The sequence below is a fragment of the Eleutherodactylus coqui genome, chromosome 13 (genome assembly GCF_035609145.1).
Source record: "Eleutherodactylus coqui strain aEleCoq1 chromosome 13, aEleCoq1.hap1, whole genome shotgun sequence".
NCBI lineage: Eukaryota > Metazoa > Chordata > Amphibia > Anura > Eleutherodactylidae > Eleutherodactylus > Eleutherodactylus coqui.
In genome coordinates this window covers 20,210,842-20,232,456 of record NC_089849.1, presented here as the reverse complement: position 1 = coordinate 20,232,456, position 21,615 = coordinate 20,210,842, and the positions used below count along the sequence as shown (strand labels likewise).

At 46.2% G+C, this 21,615-nt stretch overlaps 1 protein-coding gene across 3 annotated transcripts in view; it reads right to left on the bottom strand.

Annotated features, from left to right (window-relative positions):
• LOC136587903 (chloride channel CLIC-like protein 1) overlaps positions 1 to 21,184 on the bottom strand; it is a 116,290-nt gene extending 95,106 nt beyond the window's left edge. For all 3 annotated transcript variants that reach the window (XM_066586715.1, XM_066586716.1, XM_066586717.1), the window contains exon 1: positions 20,732 to 21,184. In XM_066586715.1, coding sequence (XP_066442812.1) covers positions 20,732 to 21,142 — 411 coding nt within the window. In that variant the 5' untranslated portion in view covers positions 21,143 to 21,184. The remainder of the gene's footprint in view (positions 1 to 20,731) is intronic.
• Between the last annotated feature and the right edge of the window lie 431 nt (positions 21,185 to 21,615).

The following is a 21,615-nucleotide window of genomic DNA, read 5'->3' as shown; positions in this document are numbered from 1 at the left end:
CAAATCATTAAATAGCCAAGAACTTTATAAAAAGGGGCCATTCAGTGTACATCAAATGTATATGGCCAGCTTAAGATGCTCAATAGTCTTACATCAAGATGATTTCTGTAGTCCAGTTGATATATATTAGTTGTAAGTCAACACATCAACTGGTCTTCCTTAGGAGGAGTCTTGAAGATGTCACCCAACCCTTATGACTGGTTTTTCCAGATGGCCTCTGACACGAGTGATGGAATGTCTTCAAAAGTTCTAAACAACTCCAGTTGATTATTTAGACTTGCAGCTATTCTATCATGCCATGACCGAGAAGAAACCTATAGGAGATACTATTACCTACTCAATAACAGTCCAAGTGGTTAACCTCTGATTATTAAGAATGGAAGGAGAATATGGAGGAGATTGGGCGTATGGGTAGGTCGTCTTACCCCTTCTTGTTCACTAGACATAACCTGGTGTAGAGTCTTATTAAGCTAGACCCCATTCCTGACCTGCCTGATGATAGGCCGGCCTCCTATCCTGGTGAACAAGGCTTCTTCCATGCTACAACCACAAAGAAATGCCTTAAAAGCCGCCAGCTGATACAAATAAACAAGAAAATAAACCAATGTTTCTCCAGCTGGACGCAGATCTGAAGACGAAGATTATGAAGTGCCGTTTATTGTGCTCTTCAAAAAGACATGCAATATGAAATAAAAAGAAATGGATTTGAAATATGATATAGTAATATTCAGCGGCACATTACTAGCTTACCAAGTACAGCTGCTGTGAAAAGTGCCGGACCTGCCAAGAACATTCGGATTTAAAGGGACCGTATAGGTCTGGACAAACGGAGATGGGCGAAGCGCTTCTCTGACTACCTGCTCTGCACTGGTACACATTAGCAGTCTAAGACACTACATGTTGCGAACGTGGGGAGCGCTGGCCAATCAGAGCAGGTGTGGTGTCCTAGGCTAACGAGGATCCTAATGCAACATGTATCAGATAGTCAGAGAAGCAGTACGGCCATCTTTGTTTGTCCAGATCCGGTTGGTCGCTTTAAAGTGTGCTGGACCGACCAGCACTGAAGCATCCAAAGAGACTTTTTGTAATAATAATGGAGTGGTCTCCAACCTGTCTCTCCAACTGTTACAGAGCTACAACCCTCAGCATGGCCTGACAGCTGTAGGATGAGGATAGGTTACAGATTGGTGGGGGTCCAATCACTTCGACCCCCACTGATCTCAAAAAACGGGTTCTAATCCGTCCAAGAACTAAAAAAAAAAAAGAGTAGGTCGCACTTGTTTAGTGACCCAGAGGGTCCTACAGGGTAGGAAAAGGGTTAATAGGTCCTAGGGACCTCGCTATGAGCCCTTAGGGGGACATAGGAGGCACCCTTTTTTCCCTGAAATCCAGATAAAAGGGTATCTGCCTAGCAACAGCACCCCCTCTGATTGGCCATTTGCTGCTTTAGAGAAGATTTTGGTGATTGGAGAAAAACTGGCCATGTGAGCGGAGAGAGCGCGTCCCAGGGATTGGTGGAGTCAGGAAAAGCCCTGGAAGGTGATCTAGTAAACGGAGAGGAAGAGGAGAGAGCAGGAGGACTGCAGCCAGAGAGAGAGAGGTGCAAGAGTCAGGGATCGTGATCCGGCAATGCCCAGAGTGCGACTGGAGTCGTTCTCAACCCTGCCAGAAGGGCCCTGAGACAGGGCGGACCCCGCGTGAGCTGGTGGGAAGTCGACCATTGCAACTGCGAGTGCAACTTGCCCCTGCACAGGCAGAATTCAGAGTGGCCACAGCGGAGTCTACCCCCTTCCCTCTATTTCTCCACAAATAACCTCCAAGTGCAGCAGCCACTTAAACTGGTCAGCCAGCCTCACGCCATTCGTTAGGAGAGAGTCGAGGAGTAAATTTACGCCATTGCAGTTGTTAGGAAGTACCTGGAGACTTTTCTGTTTGCTAAATTGTCAAGTGTGAATTGTACGTAGTCCAAGAATTCAAGTAAACTGTGTGCCTTTGGTTTTACTAACACTCTTTGGACTTGTCTTTTTATTTCAAAGAGGGAGCGTAACTCAGATCTTTGTTTTTTTAGGAAAAGTCCAGCAGCTTTATTTATAACTCCATGCAGATATGCGACATTTCGACCTACCGTATGTGGTCTTTGTCAAGCATAAGCTTTCTCTTTGTGCATCTTGGTCTCTTTATTTTGTCACTGCGACACCTTCATTAAACGGCACTGGCGTCACACCGAACTTATACTAATCACACGCCAAGACTCCTATTGCAATCCCACCTGCTGTGACGAGGTCACAGTCACCATTGTGACGAGGTCAGAGTTAGCGCACCCACTTGAGCTACGCCTGCCAACGCCTGCTTGCTGCGCCACTTTCAATGGGTCTGCCAGAGATTGCTGAACACTTGTGCATAAAGGATAACTTCTATTAGTGTAACAACCCCTCTAAGAGAAAGATTGATGGTGGCCCACATGAAGGAACCAGCCTTAAATTCAATTACCCCTTGACTTGATTGCTTTATGTCATAAAATACAACCTATCAAGAACATTTCCATGGCCAGTTCTTCTATTCTTTCTGGGCATACACATACACAGTACTAACACGTTTGCAGCCTTGCGTTGGGCAATATAGAAGCAGCAAAAACCATTGACTAACGCATCTTATTGTTTGACAAAAATGGACCTACAACAGCTTCAGTACGCATACATGGTGGTCATCTAAGGAATTAGAGAGTCACTGTGAACCAGGTTCTGCAAAAAAAAAACACTAAGTAGGGATGAACCTAGAAATTAGATTTTGTCAGCAGATGTCAATTTTGATTTGTTTGGCCATCCAATGTGTGCGTCAGATAGCCCCCTGATCCAGAGGTTTGGGGGTCCCATGGCAAATGACATATGCTTGATTTCCCTCTAATTCCCTTTCCACGCGTTTGGGCCAATTCTACACTCCCTTGTTTGCTGATACCTATGGATTCTCGACTAGGTTTTCAAAGTTCAATAGAAGATGCCTATGATGCCTATGACGTCATTGGCCAACCATTTGGTTGACAGCTAATGTCTATGGTCAGCCTAGCATCTAAACTCTAGATGCTTACCATGCCAACACCACCAACTGTCCATAGACATTGGCAGTCAAGCAAATCAGGATTATCAAGGCCTGCCATTGGTTCAAAACAAATGCATTAGGATTTTTTGTATTTTCAATAAAGGTTTTATTGAGTTTTTAATCAGAAATACAGTATGTAGGAGAAAGCAACGTTTCAAACAGCAACACAGAACTAGCAGTATAAGCCAGTCTAACTCATGAGACATGACAAGCGTCACTCCAACGCCTGGCCACATTATAAAATCAGTAGGAGAGTCTCCTTGAATGTAGAGAAATCATTGACTTGCATGTATACTTACATACTGGATATATATATATATGCCCAAGTAGACAGCAGCGTCATTTTAGGAAGAGCAATAAAACACGTGGAAAAGTACGGTAGAAAAACGGTGGATGAGGCAAGTAGAAGATGCTTCCATATCTTAATATTCTAGAATGGAACCTTATGTATCTAGAGTCTACAGTAGACACATTCTAGAATGTTGAGATGTAGAACCATCTTTTACCTGCCTCATCCACATATTTCACCTGGTTTCTATCGCAGTGCTTTTCCTGGGTCTAAAGGAGTACCGTTGCACCTTGTGGCGACAACGAGTTGGTGTAGACACACTTTTAACCCTTTCCAATCCACTGTCTGACGTGTAAAGACATTCTGATTGAAGGATATACAGCTCTGATGTTGGAAGACTTCCGGGACTGGCCGTTCTGTTGTCGGGGGCCTCTCCGGCATGTCACATACCGCAGTACTGTCTCTAGCCAGCAGATGGTGCCATTGTATAATGGCAGAAAGAGAAAGCCACCTAGGAAACTCTGAATCCAAAATTGGATCGCAAAGGGTTAAGCCATGCAATGCTTTCCTGGGAAAGGAGATACATAAATAAAAGATTGTATAATGCCACTTGTAGCACCACCTATTAGAGGGTATCGTCCCTTTAAGTCTGTCCGACCTTGAAGCATGACTAACAATATAAGCAACTAGATTCGTCTCCATAAGGAAAGCATAACCATGTACAGAGGGTATGTTTTGAGATTTTCACCCCTCCTACAGTAGGGTTCTGTTTGACTGGTCGAAGGCCTTTGCGTGGGTCTAGAGAGATACAATATTGCATCTCCTAACGAAGACCGCCATATGTGAGTAAGGAGATCTATAGACCCCCTGGGAAACGAGTGTAATAGGTAGCGCTGCAGAGACATTCTACCATCTCCCATTTGCATACCTTATTTCCCAGTAGAGCATTACATGGCCAGGAAGGGGAGGGGAAATCAAACTTATTTTCACCAAGGACCACATCAGCATTATGGTTGCCTTCCAAAGGCCACTTATAAGGGCTCATTCACACAAACATAATACGGAGTGCTGAAACCCTACTGATTTGTACTGGGGTAATATTATGGTGTCACTTGGCCAGTAAAAGGCCAAGATGTCCTTTAGGGCCAGGTTAGAGGATAGCCAGCCCTTCCAACTCTTTACCTCCGAGCTTCCTAACTTGGAGAGTGGCTAGGGTGCTGGATAGGGCTGTCAGAGCTGAACCGCCACATGTGAGCTGCTGCGGAGGTGCGCCGGAGCTCCGAATCCAAGATGGCACGCGTTCTCTGTGCTGGCTGCATCCTTCGGTGAAAGTGGGGTTCTGGTCCTTCTGCTTCCAGGCCTGGCGGGCTGCATAAAATGACGTGGCTGGCTGGATGCGACCCGCGGGCCTTGAGTTTGAAATGTGTGCTCTAGACTCCCGTCAACGTCCACTCACCCAGCCAACCAAAACCTTAGCCTGTACTGATGGAGGGAAAGTCCACAAAACAGCTGTCTGCAGATGGGGGTCTTTACTTTACCCCTCGTTTGACTTATATCCTCAGTCACGTAGTAAGGCCTGTTTAAAAGTTGGACACCAATAGGTTCCTACCAATAGGTGGCGCTGCAGAGTCACTGTATCATCTCCCAATTGCATAGCCTCTTCCCCTAACATGCCGCTGCTGTCCAGTTCTGGCAGCTCTGAATAAACAGTCCAGAAGGAACAGCGAGCGTGTATACAGAAACTCAGAGCATTTGTCACGAACAGACAGCCGGCCTTGACAATCGGCTCCAAACACAAACACAGCTTAACTGCATTATTTAGTAAATGACCCCAATTGGGTTAGAGAATGCATTCAGCACGTCTGCCTTGCATCACGTATGCCAGTTAAAAAAAGAAGCGTATGGATAAAATTAGGGGTGAGCCTCAAACCTCCACCACCGAGTAAAACCTCATAGGCATCCAGCAGCTTTTAGAATGTATCTGGACTAAATATTTGGCCGATTTCACAGGTTTTATTTCGATTAATTTCCACTTTATACCAATCTAATGATTCCATCTGGAAACCATCAACAAGCAGGTTATTTAAAATAAATTAAATTCAAAATGCAACCAAAGTATTAAAATGGAGCCGTCAGTATAATTAAGCATGCTCGATCTCTGACCCCATCCAGGAATTCTTATCTGGTACTGCAACTAATCTCCTTTCTACTGAATGGGAATGAGCAACAATACTAGATACTGCCAGGTGTGGCGCTATTTCTGAAAAACAGCAGACTCTTGATTGAGTGATTGATTTACTGGAGGATAACCCTATTAAAGTGACCCTCTAATTTTAAGACGCGTTTCTGTCCTAGGACTGAAGGGGGGTATATTAACCTGCTGCTCTTCTCTGCCGATGTCCCTCTATATCCACTGGTTTGGGATCCCGTTTTCAGACATTCAACATGAAAACTGGAATATTCTAGCTACCTAATGCACTCTGATAGGCCAGCGCTGATCACGTGAGCAGTGCTGGCCAATCAGAGAGCAGGTATAGTGCACTGTAGTGTAACACTACCAATGCATGGTGGGGATCGGGTAGTCTGAAGATTGGATCGTCTATCTCGGATGACTGAAAACAGGAACCAGTACCAGGGGATCCTAGGACAAGATTTTGTTTCATCACCTCCAGCCCTCAGGGATCACCAACAGGTCATGTTTTTAGGATATCCTACAGTAAAAACACCTGTGGCAATGTCTGATGCACCAACAATAATTAGCCTGGGTTCACACAGGGCGGATTTGCCGCGGCAAATCCGCCGACGGCCGGTAATCTCAGGATTAGCCAGCCATGTGGACGAGATTTCTCAGAAATCTCATCCACACGGGACAGCCAATCCGCTGCGGTAAGTCCGGCTGAAACCGCGGCTGCGGCAGCCGTGGTTTCAAAAGATGCAGCATGTCTATTTATTGTTTACTTCCGCTGCGGCCGCGCTCTCCTCTATGGGAGCGCCGGCCGCAACGGAAAAGCGAGCAGCCGGGCCGCTTCAAAGTCGCCGCGGGTTTTTACGGCAGAAATCTCGTGGCTTTTGCTGCGGCCAAACCGCGGGATTTCCGGCGGGAATACGCCCCGTGTGAACCCAGCCTTACATCACCTGTACAATACTGAGGAAATCCTGAAAACATGACCTGTTGGGGGTCCCTGAGGACTGGAGTTGGGGAACACTGCTTTAATGCACTCTAAAGGAAGCCATACTAACACTAATGAAAGGTTGCCTTTAACGGTTTCCTTGCCCAAGATACATGTACTACTTCCATGCAGAGAGGCACTTTAGTAGCCAAGGATGTATGACATAGGTCCTTGATTCATGAGGTTATATCTCAGGCTGCATTGCAGATAGTACTTCGATTGTTGTCTTGTTTTGAATAGAAGTGTTTTAAAACAAAGACCAAGAGCAAAGCTCTATATGCGATACGCCCTGAGTAAGTTGAGGTTGATACAAGAACTTAATGTGAGTTTTAGGTGCCAATGTTAACACACTTCAAAAAAAATTCTGTTTGTCCCTAAGATACATGAAGTAGGACATAGCTGTCAGCAGCCCATTAAGACAACTGTATCCGAGTACGCAGTATCAAACTGGGCTGCTGCAATACAGACAGCACTGTCTGCTTCCATCACTGTCCAACTGGACAAGGGGCCTGGAAATCAGCTGATTAGCAGGGATCCCGAGCAGCAAATCCCCACCGATCATCTATTTATGATCTATACTGGGGACAGGTCAATAGAAAAAGTCCCAAAGGACACGAACACCACCTTTAAAGAAAGCTTTCAAGTCAACTAGCGCAGGACTCTCACCAATCGCTGAGATGGTACCTGTGATGGTGTCTCCATTCCAGAGATCTACAGCTTACCAAATCCTCCCTAGACCAGCCTTAGTGTAGAGCGTTGAGGAGCAGAATGTACTTGACACCCATGTAGCATTCTGGCAGAGGTAGGACTTCCCTGGCAGTCGATCTCCAAAATGATGCCACCATAGCCAATAAGACCCAAGCCCATGCAAATTTCGAGATATTTCTTTAAGAATGTAATCCTGAAAGTGGTTTTATTAGTCACCAGCAGTAATAACAGGCATCCAAACAGGAAGAGATTCGCGGGGGGAGCATGAAAGAGCTGACAGAGATGGATGCAGTGGCCGATGGCCAAAACAAGACACAACGGGAAGAGCGGTGGCTGACAGATGTGAAGCCAAAGTGTCACCCTTCATGAAGAAGCCTCTTTCTTCATGCTATCCGAGGAAGAGCAAAGAGATTTTTGTGGTACGATTTTACAACTTCCATTCGCCGTTGAAGAGGCAAAGATGGCTAGCTTTTATCCGAATCCAAAGAGGTTACAGCAATGAAGGGGTTAAATCTGTGTCCCAATCCTCAATGGCAGGAAACATATGAAGTCAATTTAGTGCAATGAGTAGACTAACGCATTACTACTACCAATGGCAAGATCTATAGTTGGTCACGGAAACACACTCCATGGATCAAATCCAAAAAGAAGACCTCAAAGAAGATTAGAAAAACATGGCTGCCTTTCCCCTCCCCCCCCAAAAAACCATCGTCACACCATTACACAGGTCATTTGTGGTATTGCAGTTCATCCCCATTCACTTTGATAGAGTTGAGCTACAATCCAAGCCATAATCTATGGATGAGTAGACTGCCACATCTGGAATAAAGCAGCCATGGTTTTTCTAAGCGACTTCCAACGAGGCCTAGTCATTGGTGCTAGACTAGTCGGGGCTTCATGGTCAACCGGTATGGAGAGTATACAGAGAATGGCGTAATAGAGGAAAAACATGCAGCAAAGGGGATCCTGTGGACGGAAGCAACTTGTCACCAAAAGTGGTCAGAGGGCGTAAGGAATTGTTCTGATGGATATGTGCTGAACAGCCAGGAGCAGCTGAACACAACGCTAAAACTGGAACCAATGTGTCCAAACACACAACTCATTGTTCCTGAGCACGGATAAGCTATAACCGCCGCCGCCCATCGCCATTGTGTCAAAGGGAAACAGAAAGGTGAGATTGCAGGGTCAGATGGATCCAGATTTCTGTTGCCCCGTGCTGATGGGAGTCAGAATTTGGTACAAGCAGCCTGAATCGATGACCCCTTCCTGTCAACTGATCAGTACCAGTTAGCACCTCCATCTAATGTGTAGGTAATACAAGAAGCCTCCTGTCCGCAGGGGCCGATATTCCTACAAAATGATTTCATCACCCAGTGGGATCTACACCATGACGAATTGCTGCGGTCCTGAATAAAAAGGACGTTCTACTAGCTGTAAATCTCTAATGAACTGGCCAGTCCAGGTATTCTATATGTATGAATTATCAAGGTGGTCCAGGTATTCTATACATATGCGGTCCAGGTGTTATACATATACAAGGCGGTCCAGGTGTTGCAGCCACGGTATCCCAACGCCAAACCCATTATATTATCGTCGTATGGCACTGGCCAATGAGAGCATTCAAGTGCCCGATGCTATATGGAATACCATCATTATTAATCCGACTCTTGCATATTTTTTAAGCCAAAGTAAAATGAAGAACTCCTACGATGACATGGCTGGATGGATCTTCCCTACGAAGTAGAGAGTGTTTTGGGATAGCGGGGTCTCTCTGCGACCAGCTGCTTCTCGGCTGGATGCCAGACCCCACAGAGTACACAGAACTGTATATATAATGCTCAGGGTTTTACAAGACAAAAATAAACTGTGTACAAAACACAGCTGCCGAGCGATGCCACGCCAGGAGCGGCCGTAATATTATTCTGCCTCCGAGATACATAATATTATGTTGGATTATGACTCTTTATATGTCCAATTAAAGCCTATGGGGAGAAAACAGATGCCAGGACCCCCCGGACAGAGGAGTCATTTAAACCTCAGGGCACCATTGCAAAATCTGCACCAGGACTCCCACTTACCTTGTGTCATTGATACTACTGGCATTTTCTTACAAGACAGAGGCGCCTTTGGATTTCCTCGGGCACTAGGACCTGGGTGCAACTCCTACCTCTGTACCTCCTATAGCTAGGCCAAGGATCTCAGTCAATGAGGGTATCAAATAGATGCTGCAAACATTAAGCTACTGGGTGCTAGTGCATTCCCTAAATGGACCCCCGTAGATCCTAGTAAGGGTGCCATAGTGGCTGCTGGTAATGCAGGCGTTTGCCGGATAGCTACAGAGGTGCAGCCTGGTAGTGAGAGTGATTGCCGGAGCGCCAACACTGCTTGTGTAACAGTCATCATAGAAAGGGCGGTAGGAAAGAATTTATTGTATGTGGAAGGCCGGTATCAAGACCGGATTTGAATTGCGGATTCCACAATCGCGGTATGGACGATCCACGGTCATATGCAGGCATTGAAAGGCATGGTACCATGACCATAGAGCCCATTGTGGTCTATGGGCACAAATATACGCAGGGTCATCAGCCAGAATCCGCTGCGGGCTTCCTGCATCTGGAATCCGACCTGGTTGTGTGAGCCTGGCCTAAAGGTAAGCAACTCTCAACTGATTGGATGACAGGAGTAACTTAAAAGGGTCATGCCGAGAGAACAACCCCTGTTCATACCGCATGACCTATTGGGGTATATGCTCATTATAAAGCGAGACCGCTTTCAAAGACCCAGAACGGAGAGCCGCTAACTAAGTTGGGCTTTTGTCCTAGCGGACTTTCTGCCATCCTGGTATTACAGGACAGACCTTCGTTGGAACAGCGGTCCTGAAATACTGTGTGTCCCCTGTAGGAGAAGTGTGTAGCCGTCTGCGGCTTTCTCTGGTTTCCAGCAGGATCTGGGACGATCAGCTGTTCGCTCCGATCCCCGCATTCTGGGAGGGGAGTCGAGCACCTTGACACAATCCCCTTAAAGGGGTTGTCCAGTTACAGGATATCTTTCCTTTAATAGGCCTGTCAGTATTAAAAAACAACAGGCAGAGCTATATTTACGCCTCTGCCACAATCAGGATTACAGCTCTGTAGTCCCACTGTGCTCCCGGTGTTTGTGAGAGTGGCCGTCACAGGAAGTCAGGTGACTGCTGCAGCCAATCAGAGACTGCAGCATCACGTTCCTGAACTCCAGGCATCATGGCACTCAGAATGGAAGCGCAGATGCTGGGAGAACGAGAGGCGACGCTGCAGCCTCTGATTGTTGTGATAGCAGCCGTCAGAGGAAGTCAGGTGACCGCCGCAACCAAAGGGACCACAGCGCGATTGCAGCGCTGGATCTTGGTGGTGGCGAAGGGGTAAGTATAGGTCTGTTTCTTATTTTAACACAGATAGGCCTATTAAAGGTAAGTTGTCCTGTAAATGGACAACCCCTTTAACCGTTTCCAGCCTGCTATAAATAATGTGAACATATACTCTTTGATAGCCTACCAATTATATGTATGTGGGTGCACTAGCTCCCACTGGATTAAAAAAAAAGGAAACAGCGCCTCACTTGTCCAAAGGCTTATCTGGTAATGCCACATTCCGGTGAATGGGTTTAAGCTGCAATACCAGCCATAAACAATAGGCAAGAGGGGCGCCGTTTCTGGAGAAAAATAGCAGATGCCATTTTCAATCTCATACGATGGCTACATTTGAACTTAGTCATGTCAATAAACAGGATACTTTGTTTCCCAAATGTATCCTTATATTTGGCCCAAGCCCAAGCAGACTGTCAGGGGACGATGACACACAATGATTCACATGGCATTCCATGTGGTGTTTTAGTATTTCAAGAATGTTATGGTTATAGAATAAGACTATAAATGCTGCGACAGCGAGGGGTGACAACGCAATAAAAAAAATCAAAAACGTAATTTTCCCAACAAGAACACAATAACATTTTTTGTTTTAAAAGAAGCAGAAACATTTTAGGATTTTCTAAGGTCAATGAAATATTCCGAGCCCCCTGAATCCTTCCTCCTCAAAGCGCATCTCCGATATACATGGGACTGAGGGGAGACAATGAAAAAAAGTAATAATAAAAATATTATAGATCTCAAAAGCTTAGATTGCCCAACAAGAACACAATACAATTCTTAGAAGCAACGCAAATGTTTTAGGATCCCAAAAGCTGCGAAGCTTCCGTCTCACTTAGGGTATAAGAAACGCCTTACAAAGTCATTAAGAAAGTTAAGGGGTCGGAAATTTTCCTTTGGTGTCCAAGGCACCCCATCATCTTCAGTTCCTGAAATAGCTTTGGGAAGGACAATCACTCATTTCATTGTCCCCGATGCCCCTTTCTCCACCAATTCCTAGCAGTCAGATATACAATGTATGTGCCTCGTCCCACTCAAGAGGTCTCTGCATTCTTCACTTATCCCTCATCCCGGTCCTGGGGTGGTTTTATCTTTACTGATCCTATATGGGTCTAGGGGAATGCAGTTTCAGCTTGTGGAGAGTGCCAAGTTGGCATAGGACATGCAGTGCTTCCTGGGAAATAAGGTATGCAAATAGGGGATGGAAAAGTACCTCCACAGCACCACCTATTGGGAGGCAACTTCCCATTTCCCCAGTTCACATCAATCCTCGCACCCAGCCAACCAGTATCCTGTCGTGCACCAACAAGTGGCAAACCCCCTGAAGCAGCCTGCCTACAGATGGGTTGTTTTCCTTCTTGAGAAGACTCTGGCTTTGACTTTCAGAACTGTGCAAAAGTTTTAGGCAGGTGTGGGAAAATGCTGTAAAATTAGAATGTTTTCAAATATAGAAGTGTTAATAGTTTATTTTTGTCAATTGAAGTGAATGCGAAGTGAAAGAACAAAAGCGAACTGAAAAGAATCCAATCAATCTTTGGCATGACCGCCTGTTGCCTTCAAAACAGCATCAATTCTTCTCTGTACACTTGCACACAGTCAGGGATTTTGTAGGATTATAGTCAGGTGCATGATTAACCAATTATAGCAGACAAGTGATAATGATTGTTATTTTCATATGAAACACAGCCACTAGCTAAGTCTGCAACAGCTGTGTAGGTGGCTTAAAACTGCATGAGGAACAGCCAAATACTGCTACAATGGTGAGGTTGTGGAAGACAGTTTCATGTCACACGTCATACACTACGACAAGAGCACAGCAACTGGAGAAAAGGTAGTTGAACTGCATCAGCAAGGTCTCTCCCAGGCAGAGGTTTCAAAGCAGACTGAGGTTTCCAGATGTCCAAGCTTTTTTCAAGCAGCACAAAGAAACAGGCAACATTGAGGGCCGCAGACGCAGTGGTCAGCCAAGAAAACTTAGAGCAGCAAATAAAACACATATTATGCTTACTTCCTTTTGAAATTGGAAGATGTCCAACCGTGCCACCAGCTTAGAACTAGCAGAAACCAGTGGGACCCAGATACACCTATCTACTGTTTAGATAATTCTGCTCAGAAGTGGTCTTTGTGGAAGAACTGCAGATAAAAAGCCGTACATTCAACAAAGAAAAAAGGCCAACTGACGCAACTATGCATGAAAATGTAGGAACTGGGGTGCAGAAAAATAGCAGCAGGTGATCTGGATTGAGGAGTTAAAATTGGAAATATTTGGCTGTAACAAAAAGCAGTTTGCTTGCCAAACGGCTAGAGAGTAGAATGAGTGTCGGCAGGCAACAGTGAAGCATGGAGGAGAGCGGTACAATAATGAGTGTCCGCAGGCAGCAGTGAAACATGGTGGACAGCGGTACAATGAGTGTCTGCAGGCAGCAGAGAAGCATGGTGGAGAGTGGTACAATAATTAGTGCCTGCATGCAGCAGTGAAGCATGGTGGCAAGTGGTACAATAATTTGTGCCTGCAGGCAGCAGTGAAGCATGATGGACAGCAGTACAATAATGAGTGTCTGCAGGCAGCAGTGAAGCATGGTGAAGAGCGGTACAATAATGAGAGTCTGCAGGCAGCAATGAAGCATGGTGAAGAGCAGTACAATAATGAGTGTCTGCAGGCAGCAGTGTAGCATGGTGGAGAGTGGTACAATAATGAATGTCTGCAGGCAGCAATGAAGCATCGTGAAGAGCAGTACAATAATGAGTGTCTGCAGGCAGCAGTCAAGCATGGTGGAGAGCAGTACAATAATGAGTGTCTGCAGGCAGCAGTGTAGCATGGTGGAGAGTGGTACAATAATGAATGTCTGCAGGCAGCAATGAAGCATCGTGAAGAGCAGTACAATAATGAGTGTCTGCAGGCAGCAGTCAAGCATGGTGGAGAGCAGTACAATAATGAGTGTCTGCAGGCAGCAGTGATGCATGGTGGAGAGCGGTACAATAATGAGTGTCCGCAGACAGCAGTGATGCATGGTGGAGGATGGTACAATAATGAGCGTCTGCAAGCAGCAGTGAAGCATGGTGAAGAGCGGTACAATAATGAGTGTCTGCAGGCAGCAGTGAAGTATGATGAAGAGCAGTACAATAATGAGTGTCTGCAGGCAGCAATGAAGCATGGTGGAGAGCAGTACAATAACAAGCGTCTGCAGGCAGCAGTGAAGCATGGTGGAGAGCGGTACAATAATGAGTGTCCGCAGGCAGCAGTGAAACATGGTGGACAGCGGTATCATGAGTGTCTGCAGGCAGCAGAGAAGCATGGTGGAGAGTGGTACAATAATTAGTGCCTGCATGCAGCAGTGAAGCATGATGGACAGCGGTAGAATAATGAGTGTCTGCAGGCAGCAGTGAAGCATGGTGAAGAGCGGTACAATAATAAGAGTCTGCAGGCAGCAATGAAGCATGGTGAAGAGCAGTACAATAATGAGTGTCTGCAGGCAGCAGTGTAGCATGGTGGAGAGTGGTACAATAATGAATGTCTGCAGGCAGCAATGAAGCATCGTGAAGAGCAGTACAATAATGAGTGTCTGCAGGCAGCAGTCAAGCATGGTGGAGAGTGGTACAATAATGAGTGTTTGCAGGCAGCAGTGGAGCATGGTGGAGAGTGGTACAATAATTAGTGCCTGCATGCAGCAGTGAAGCATGGTGGCAAGTGGTACAATAATTTGTGCCTGCAGGCAGCAGTGAAGCATGATGGACAGCGGTAGAATAATGAGTGTCTGCAGGCAGCAGTGAAGCATGGTGAAGAGCGGTGCAATAATAAGAGTCTGCAGGCAGCAATGAAGCATGGTGAAGAGCAGTACAATAATGAGTGTCTGCAGGCAGCAGTGTAGCATGGTGGAGAGTGGTACAATAATGAATGTCTGCAGGCAGCAATGAAGCATCGTGAAGAGCAGTACAATAATGAGTGTCTGCAGGCAGCAGTCAAGCATGGTGGAGAGCAGTACAATAATGAGTGTCTGCAGGCAGCAGTGATGCATGGTGGAGGATGGTACAATAATGAGCGTCTGCAGGCAGCAGTGAAGCATGGTGAAGAGCGGTACAATAATGAGTGTCTGCAGGCAGCAGTGAAGCATGGTGAAGAGCGGTACAATAATGAGTGTCTGCAGACAGCAGTGAAGCATGGTGAAGAGCGGTACAATAATGAGTGTCTGCAGGCAGCAGTGAAGCATGGTGAAGAGCGGTACAATAATGAGAGTCTGCAGGCAGCAGTGAAGCATGGTGAAGAGCGGTACAATAATGAGTGTCTGTAGGCAGCAGTGAAGCATGGTGAAGAGCGGTACAATAATGAGAGTCTGCAGGCAGCAATGAAGCATGGTGAAGAGCAGTACAATAATGAGTGTCTGCAGACAGCAGTGTAGCATGGTGGAGAGCGGTACAATAATGAGTGTCTGCAGGCAGCAGTGATGCATGGTGGAGAGCAGTACAATAATGAGTGTCCGCAGACAGCAGTGATGCATGGTGGAGAGCAGTACAATAATGAGTGTCCGCAGACAGCAGTGATGCATGGTGGAGGATGGTACAATAATGAGCGTCTGCAGGCAGCAGTGAAGCATGGTGAAGAGCGGTACAATAATGAGTGTCTGCAGGCAGCAGTGAAGCATGGTGAAGAGCGGTACAATAATGAGTGTCTGCAGACAGCAGTGAAGCATGGTGAAGAGCGGTACAATAATGAGTGTCTGCAGGCAGCAGTGAAGTATGGTGAAGAGCAGTACAATAATGAGTGTCTGCAGGCAGCAATGAAGCATGGTGGAGAGCAGTACAATAACAAGCGTCTGCAGGCAGCAATGAAGCATGGTGGAGAGCAGTACAATAACAAGCGTCTGCAGGCAGCAGTGAAGCATGGTGGAGAATGGTACAATAATGAGTGTCTGCAGGCAGCAATGAAGCATGGTGGAGAGCAGTACAATAATGAGTGTCTGCAGGCAGCAATGAAGCATGGTGGAGAGCGGTACAATAATGAGTGTCTGCAGGCAGCAATGAAGCATGGTGGAGAGCAGTACAATAACAAGCGTCTGCAGGCAGCAATGAAGCATGGTGGAGAGCGGTACAATGAGTGTCTGCAGGCGGCAGTGAAGCATGGTAGAGGTTTCTTGCAAGTTGGGAGCTGCATTTCAACAAATGGAGTTGGGGATTTGGTCTGGATTAATGGTATCCTCAATGCTGAGAAATACAGGCAGATATTTATCCATCATGCAGTACCATCAGGGAGGCGTCTGATTGGCTCCAAATTCATTCTGCAGCAGAACAAGCACCCCAAATATCCAGCTAATATCATTAAGAACTGTCTTCTGTGTAAAGAACAACGAGTCCTGGAAGTGATGATACGGCCCTACAGAGCCCTGATCTCACATCATCCAGCCTGTCTGGGATTACAGGAAGAGACAGAAAGATTGGCGCGAGCCGACCTCCACAGATCTGCGGTTAGTCCTCCAAGTTGTCTGGAACAACCTCCCTGCCGAGTTCCTTCAAAAAATGTGTGCAAGTGTACCTAGAAGAACTGATGCTGTTTTTAAGGCAAAAGGCGGTCACAACAAATACTGATGGGATAACATTTTTTTTGTTCATTCACTTTATTTTTGGCAGTTAAAATCCATAAAGTTAACTCTTCTATTTCTGGAAGCATTCTTGCTTTGAAGCATTTTTTCCACACCTGCCCAAAACTTTTTCACAGTACTTCACGATGCAAGGCCTGTTGACTGATAGAGAAGTTATCTTCCAATAGGTGGCGCTGTGGAGGTTCTTTCCATCCCCTATTTGCTGATCCTATATGTAAGGAAACACCCTCCATCTTAACCCCTTGGCGACATCCACTGTACATGTATGGTGGATGTGCGTGGGGATTGTATGGAACTATGGAGCCAAGCCGGCTCCATACACAGTGGGTATCTTTTGTCTTTGATAGGTGACCCATGGCCACAGCAACCATGATCGGCGACAACTCCAATTGCGTCTGATAACTATTTAGTATGTGTTCTGCATGGCTCATCCATAATGAAAAAATGGGTGGCCATTCAGATGTGATAACAGCCTTGAGCTTTGTGAAGACCCCCAGGACTGCCATGCATTTCTGACTTTTAAGATGCGCCTGTGGCCCATCTTAACCCTTTCCAATCCAATTTGTATCCTGGCTTTCCTAGGGGGCTTTCTCTTTTTCTACCATTATACAATGGCGCTATCTGCTGGCTAAAGCCAGTACTGCATGAGGTGACACGTTGGATAGGCTTCAACAGCAGAGAGGCTGGCAATATACAGCAAGAGAACCCTGCCGGACGTCTTCCAACATCGGAGCTGTACAGCCTTAAATCGTAATGTCTTCACACGTCAGACAGTGGATTGGAGAGGGTTAATACAATGCCTGCAGACATACAATATCACACAATACCGAAATAGGCCGCCTGCAGAATTCTCGCCGCGGGACCCGACCCGAGCGCCTGCAGAGAGCGGCCCGTACTCACCCGCGCCCGGCGGCCCCCGCTCTTTCATGTGCCGGCTGACAGGCAGCCGGCGCATGCGCAGACCGGAGCCGTCGGCCGGGTGAGTGACGTATCTCTGCGAGCCCCGCACAAAAATAGGACATGCCCCGGTTTGTTTGCCGCGCGACATTTCGCGCGGCCGTCTGCATAGGAGTGCGTATTGTAATGCACTCCTATGCAGGCTTTGAGCGACGGAAATCCCGCCGCGGGATTTCCGCCCGTGTGCAGGCGGCCATACTGCAATATATTGTATAAATAAGTCAAAACAAAAACATAATTGGTATCACAGAGACCTAAAAGTCATGTCTATTAGGCCTCCCTCACACAGGGCGTTTTACACAGAGTTTAGCGCTGCCTTTTCAGCCCAGCGCTAAACGCTGTACAAGGCTCCCATTCATTTCAATGGGGCTGCTCACACAGGGCTGAAAACGTAGCGCCTCCCAACGCTGCTCTTTGACAGCAATGCATGTTCTATTTTGGGGCGTTTTCAGCCCTGCATCGCCCATTAAAAAGAATGGGCTGCGATTTTAGCACTGCTGAAAACGCGGCAACACTTGGTGCCGCGTTTTTGGCAGCGTTAACCGCTCGCCGATTTTCGGGGGGGGGGGGGGGGAGGGGAGGGCTTGCAATAGAAGCCCTACCCCGAAAATCTGCCCCAGCTAGGTAGACAGAAAAAAAGAAAGTTAATACTCACCTAGCCGCTGCAGTCCGGGTCACGGCCGCTGATTCGGGCTTCTCCAACACTCCCAAGCCTATTGCTGGAGGGCAGGTTTGAGAACCCCGCCTCCGGCAATAGAGTGCTGTGATTGGTTATCGGCACGCTCGATGCCCAATCACAGCCCTTCATTGACTGTCTCAGCCAATCAGCGCCGGCAAGCTCTGATTGGCTGAGACAGTCAATGAAGGGCTGTGATTAGGCGTCGAGCAAGCACCGACAACCAATCACAGCACTCTATTGCCGGAGGCTGGGTTCTCAAACCTGGCCTCTGGCAATAGACTTGGGAGTGCCGAGGAAGCCCGGATCAGCGGCAGAGACCAGCGGCCGCGACCCGGACTGCAGCGGCTAGGTGAGTATTACTTTTTTTTTCTTTTCAGCAATCTTGGCTGCGTTTTCAGCCAAGCTGAAAACGCAGCCAAAACGCTGGCATAAAGTATGCCAGCGCTGCTGAAATGGGGCGGAGTCTGCAGTAACGCAGCATTGAAAAACGCTGCGTTTCTGCAAACGCCCTGTGTGAGGGAGGCCTTAAACTCATGCATCATTTATCCTGCATGGTGAAAGTTGTCAGAAAAAAAAAAAATAAAGAAAAAAACAGATCGTGCCAGAATTGCTCTTTCTTGCCCAGTCTCCAAGAAAAAAAAATTTAAAAAGTGATCAAAAAGTCATACATACCCCAAATTGGTACCAATAGAAATTTAAGGTTGTCCCGTGAATAAACAGCCCTCACTATTTTCCATTCCACTCCAGTTAGACCGTTTTTCAGTGTATTACATGGTAGATTAAATAGTGCTATTGAAATAACAAGCGCTCAGACCAGGGGCGTAGCTAAAGGCTCATGGGCCCAGCTGCAAAAGTTTATCTTGGGGCCCCCAACTTCTCTTAACCCTTTAACGCAGAGGCGTAACTTGAATCTCCTGGGCCTCAATGCAAAACCTGTAACAGGGCCCCCAACTATAATGCTTTATTCATAGTACTGGGCTCCCTATATGGAGAAGAGAGGCCTTATGGGCCCCCTAAGGCTCCTGGGCCCGGGTGCAACCGCACCCCCACATCCCCTAAAATAACGCCAGTGGCTCCAACAGTTACATTGAAGAAATTTTTTTGAAAGTAATGCGGAAGAAACAAAAATGAACAAAATGAATGCGTCCTTAAGGGGTTAATTCCCAGTCAATGTGTTAGTATGGATCCTACGTTTCGTTTTATCTAAAGACGTTTTCCACCTGAGATTTGTAATTGACAGAAACCAGGAAGTCAGAACCTTCCTATTGGTGCTACACTCTGCAAATTGCCTACTATGGAAGTTCTATCTATGAAGGTCATTACTGTCCGACTAGTAAGAGTTAAATTGCCTCCTCAGTATAGCGCCTTTTACATGAGACGATTCTCGAAGGAGCGGGTGGCGTCACTGCTAGTTGTTCGCGCTCGTGCAGAATGTTTAGACAGGCAGATCATCGCAGACTTCTTGCTCGGTGCTTCACATTCCTTTGTAAAGAAGGAAAATGGAACAATACCTCTGCAGCGCCACCTATTGAAAGGCAGCATTCTGGCAAGATTCTGTCAATGTTAGACTCTTTATACAAGTCTCATAATAATGATTGGGATTTGAAAACCAAGCCAGAATCCTTACACAGACAGCTGCTTTGGGGTTCTTGCCTCTCATCAGTCTGCAGTAGCTTTCTGTCCTGGCCAGTAAGAGGCCTGTGACGTGGGTCGGGAAGCTTATCATTTCTCCTTATTTAGAACACTTAGAGACTTATAAGGCCATCCATGTTCCTCTGGGAAATATGCAAATAAGGAAGATGGAACAATACCTCTGCAGCGCCACCTATTGCAAGGCAGCATGTGAAACACTGAGCAGGGAGTGTTTAGATGTAATGAGTAGTGAGTGAACCACCCATGATCGTTATGCAGGATAAAACTGAGCGACAAACGAAAAGTGAACAAAAAGTGCACGATGGCTTCACGTTTTGATGTTTGTTTTAATGGATTTTGGGCAATAATCATGTGCAAATAGGCTATTAGTCTGACCAGCTTCTAAAGTTTCCAAACTTTTGCCTAACCTCGTTATCACCTTACAATGGTAAAGGACCTTTTACACACAACGATTATCGCTCAAAAGCCATCTTTTGAGCGATAATCGTTGCTTGTAAATGTGTGCCCATCGTGCACTTTTCGTCCATTGCCAAGTTCAGCTCAGCTTAAAATCCGTTGTCGCTGACAAGAGGGACCGCACGCTGAGTTCTCTGCGGGCAGCGCTGATAACATTCTTTCAGTTGCTGTCCTGCTGGAAAATAATAGTGATGTGTTTAGAGAACAGACCACCCGCTGTTCTCTAAATACACACAAATAAAGCTAGTTAGCTACTAAGGGGCTGATTAGCCCCTTAGTAGCGAATGCAAAATAATCGCGTTCCCTCACAAGATGGGGAATTGCTTGGCAGATGGCTGTGATGCTATTAATGGAGAAGAGGACGTGTTGGACCTTTTTTACGCTCTTGTTGGAGCATCTTGTTTAGATCATGAATATTTGTAACTTGTATTTTTTTTCCCAGAAAATACAAATCTCCTTTCCTCTGTACTGTGTGACGGTCAATAAATCAAATATGACAAAACATCTCCCAATCATTATGACAGAACACTTGGTGTAGTCCCCAAACCAGCGCAATGTCATGGAAGGAAGAAAACAACAAATAAGGATGAGCAGAAAGTCTAAAATATCTCATCTCTGCCATCTGGATCTGATTTTCAGACAGGAGAAAGTACAACAACAGATTTGAGCTGCTGGAGACGTCTTAATCATTCAGCCTATGATGTCATGGCCGATTATATCTATCCTTACCTCGGAGAGGATGGTTGCCTTCTTGGCCACTTCTATTTGATACAATCGGACCCATTCCCAAGGAATGGAGATGAGCAGGCAAAGTATGAGGAGCAATGCAAGATGGTAAAGCCAGGTGTCCAAGATACAACTCTCCGACACAAGAGAGTCCCTTAACTGTGGGGCCGTCAGCCTTCTGATGACCATCATCTTCTTAGGGTCTGCCAGTTGTCTTCGAGAACGTAAGATGATAAATATGACAAAGCAAACAATGGCAGCAACTAGTGATGCTTTAGAGTAAATAGACCATTTCTGGAAAGGCGACTCTAAGGACCATGGAGGTAAAGGGGATGGTTCAGCCTCTGGCAAACCTACTATTTTGTGTCTCAAGAAGTTGAGTTTACTTAGAATCCAGCTACCAAATGATGCCATCCTGGTGCAGCTGGTTCCTCATGAATTGAAGGAAGTCTCTCAGTAACCTGCAAGAAAAATTACAATTAGAAAAATGTATATAAGAAGTTTTCTGTTGGAAGAAAATGCTGCTTATCTCAAGAAAGCCCCAAAGTTTAAATAGGTTCCAATGTTAATAGGCATGAAGAAAGGCCAAAAACAGATAGTTGATAGAGGGAACACCCAAGAGGTTAAAACTAGAGTCTTATGGAGATCTGTGAAATAGTTAAAGTTTTAATGATTCTGCACTAACTCAAAGTATTTTCATGTACAAGACTAATATCAGATTGACTTCATAAAACTTAAAGGCTGCCCATGAAACCCTGTGTTGACCAATACAGCGCCCCCCCCCACCCTCAAGTCTTGCCAAGATTATGCCCTAAGCCAACCAATAAATACTTCACCAAAGATCTTCACTATTCCTGGGTTAAAAGGCTTATCCGGTCACTTCCGGT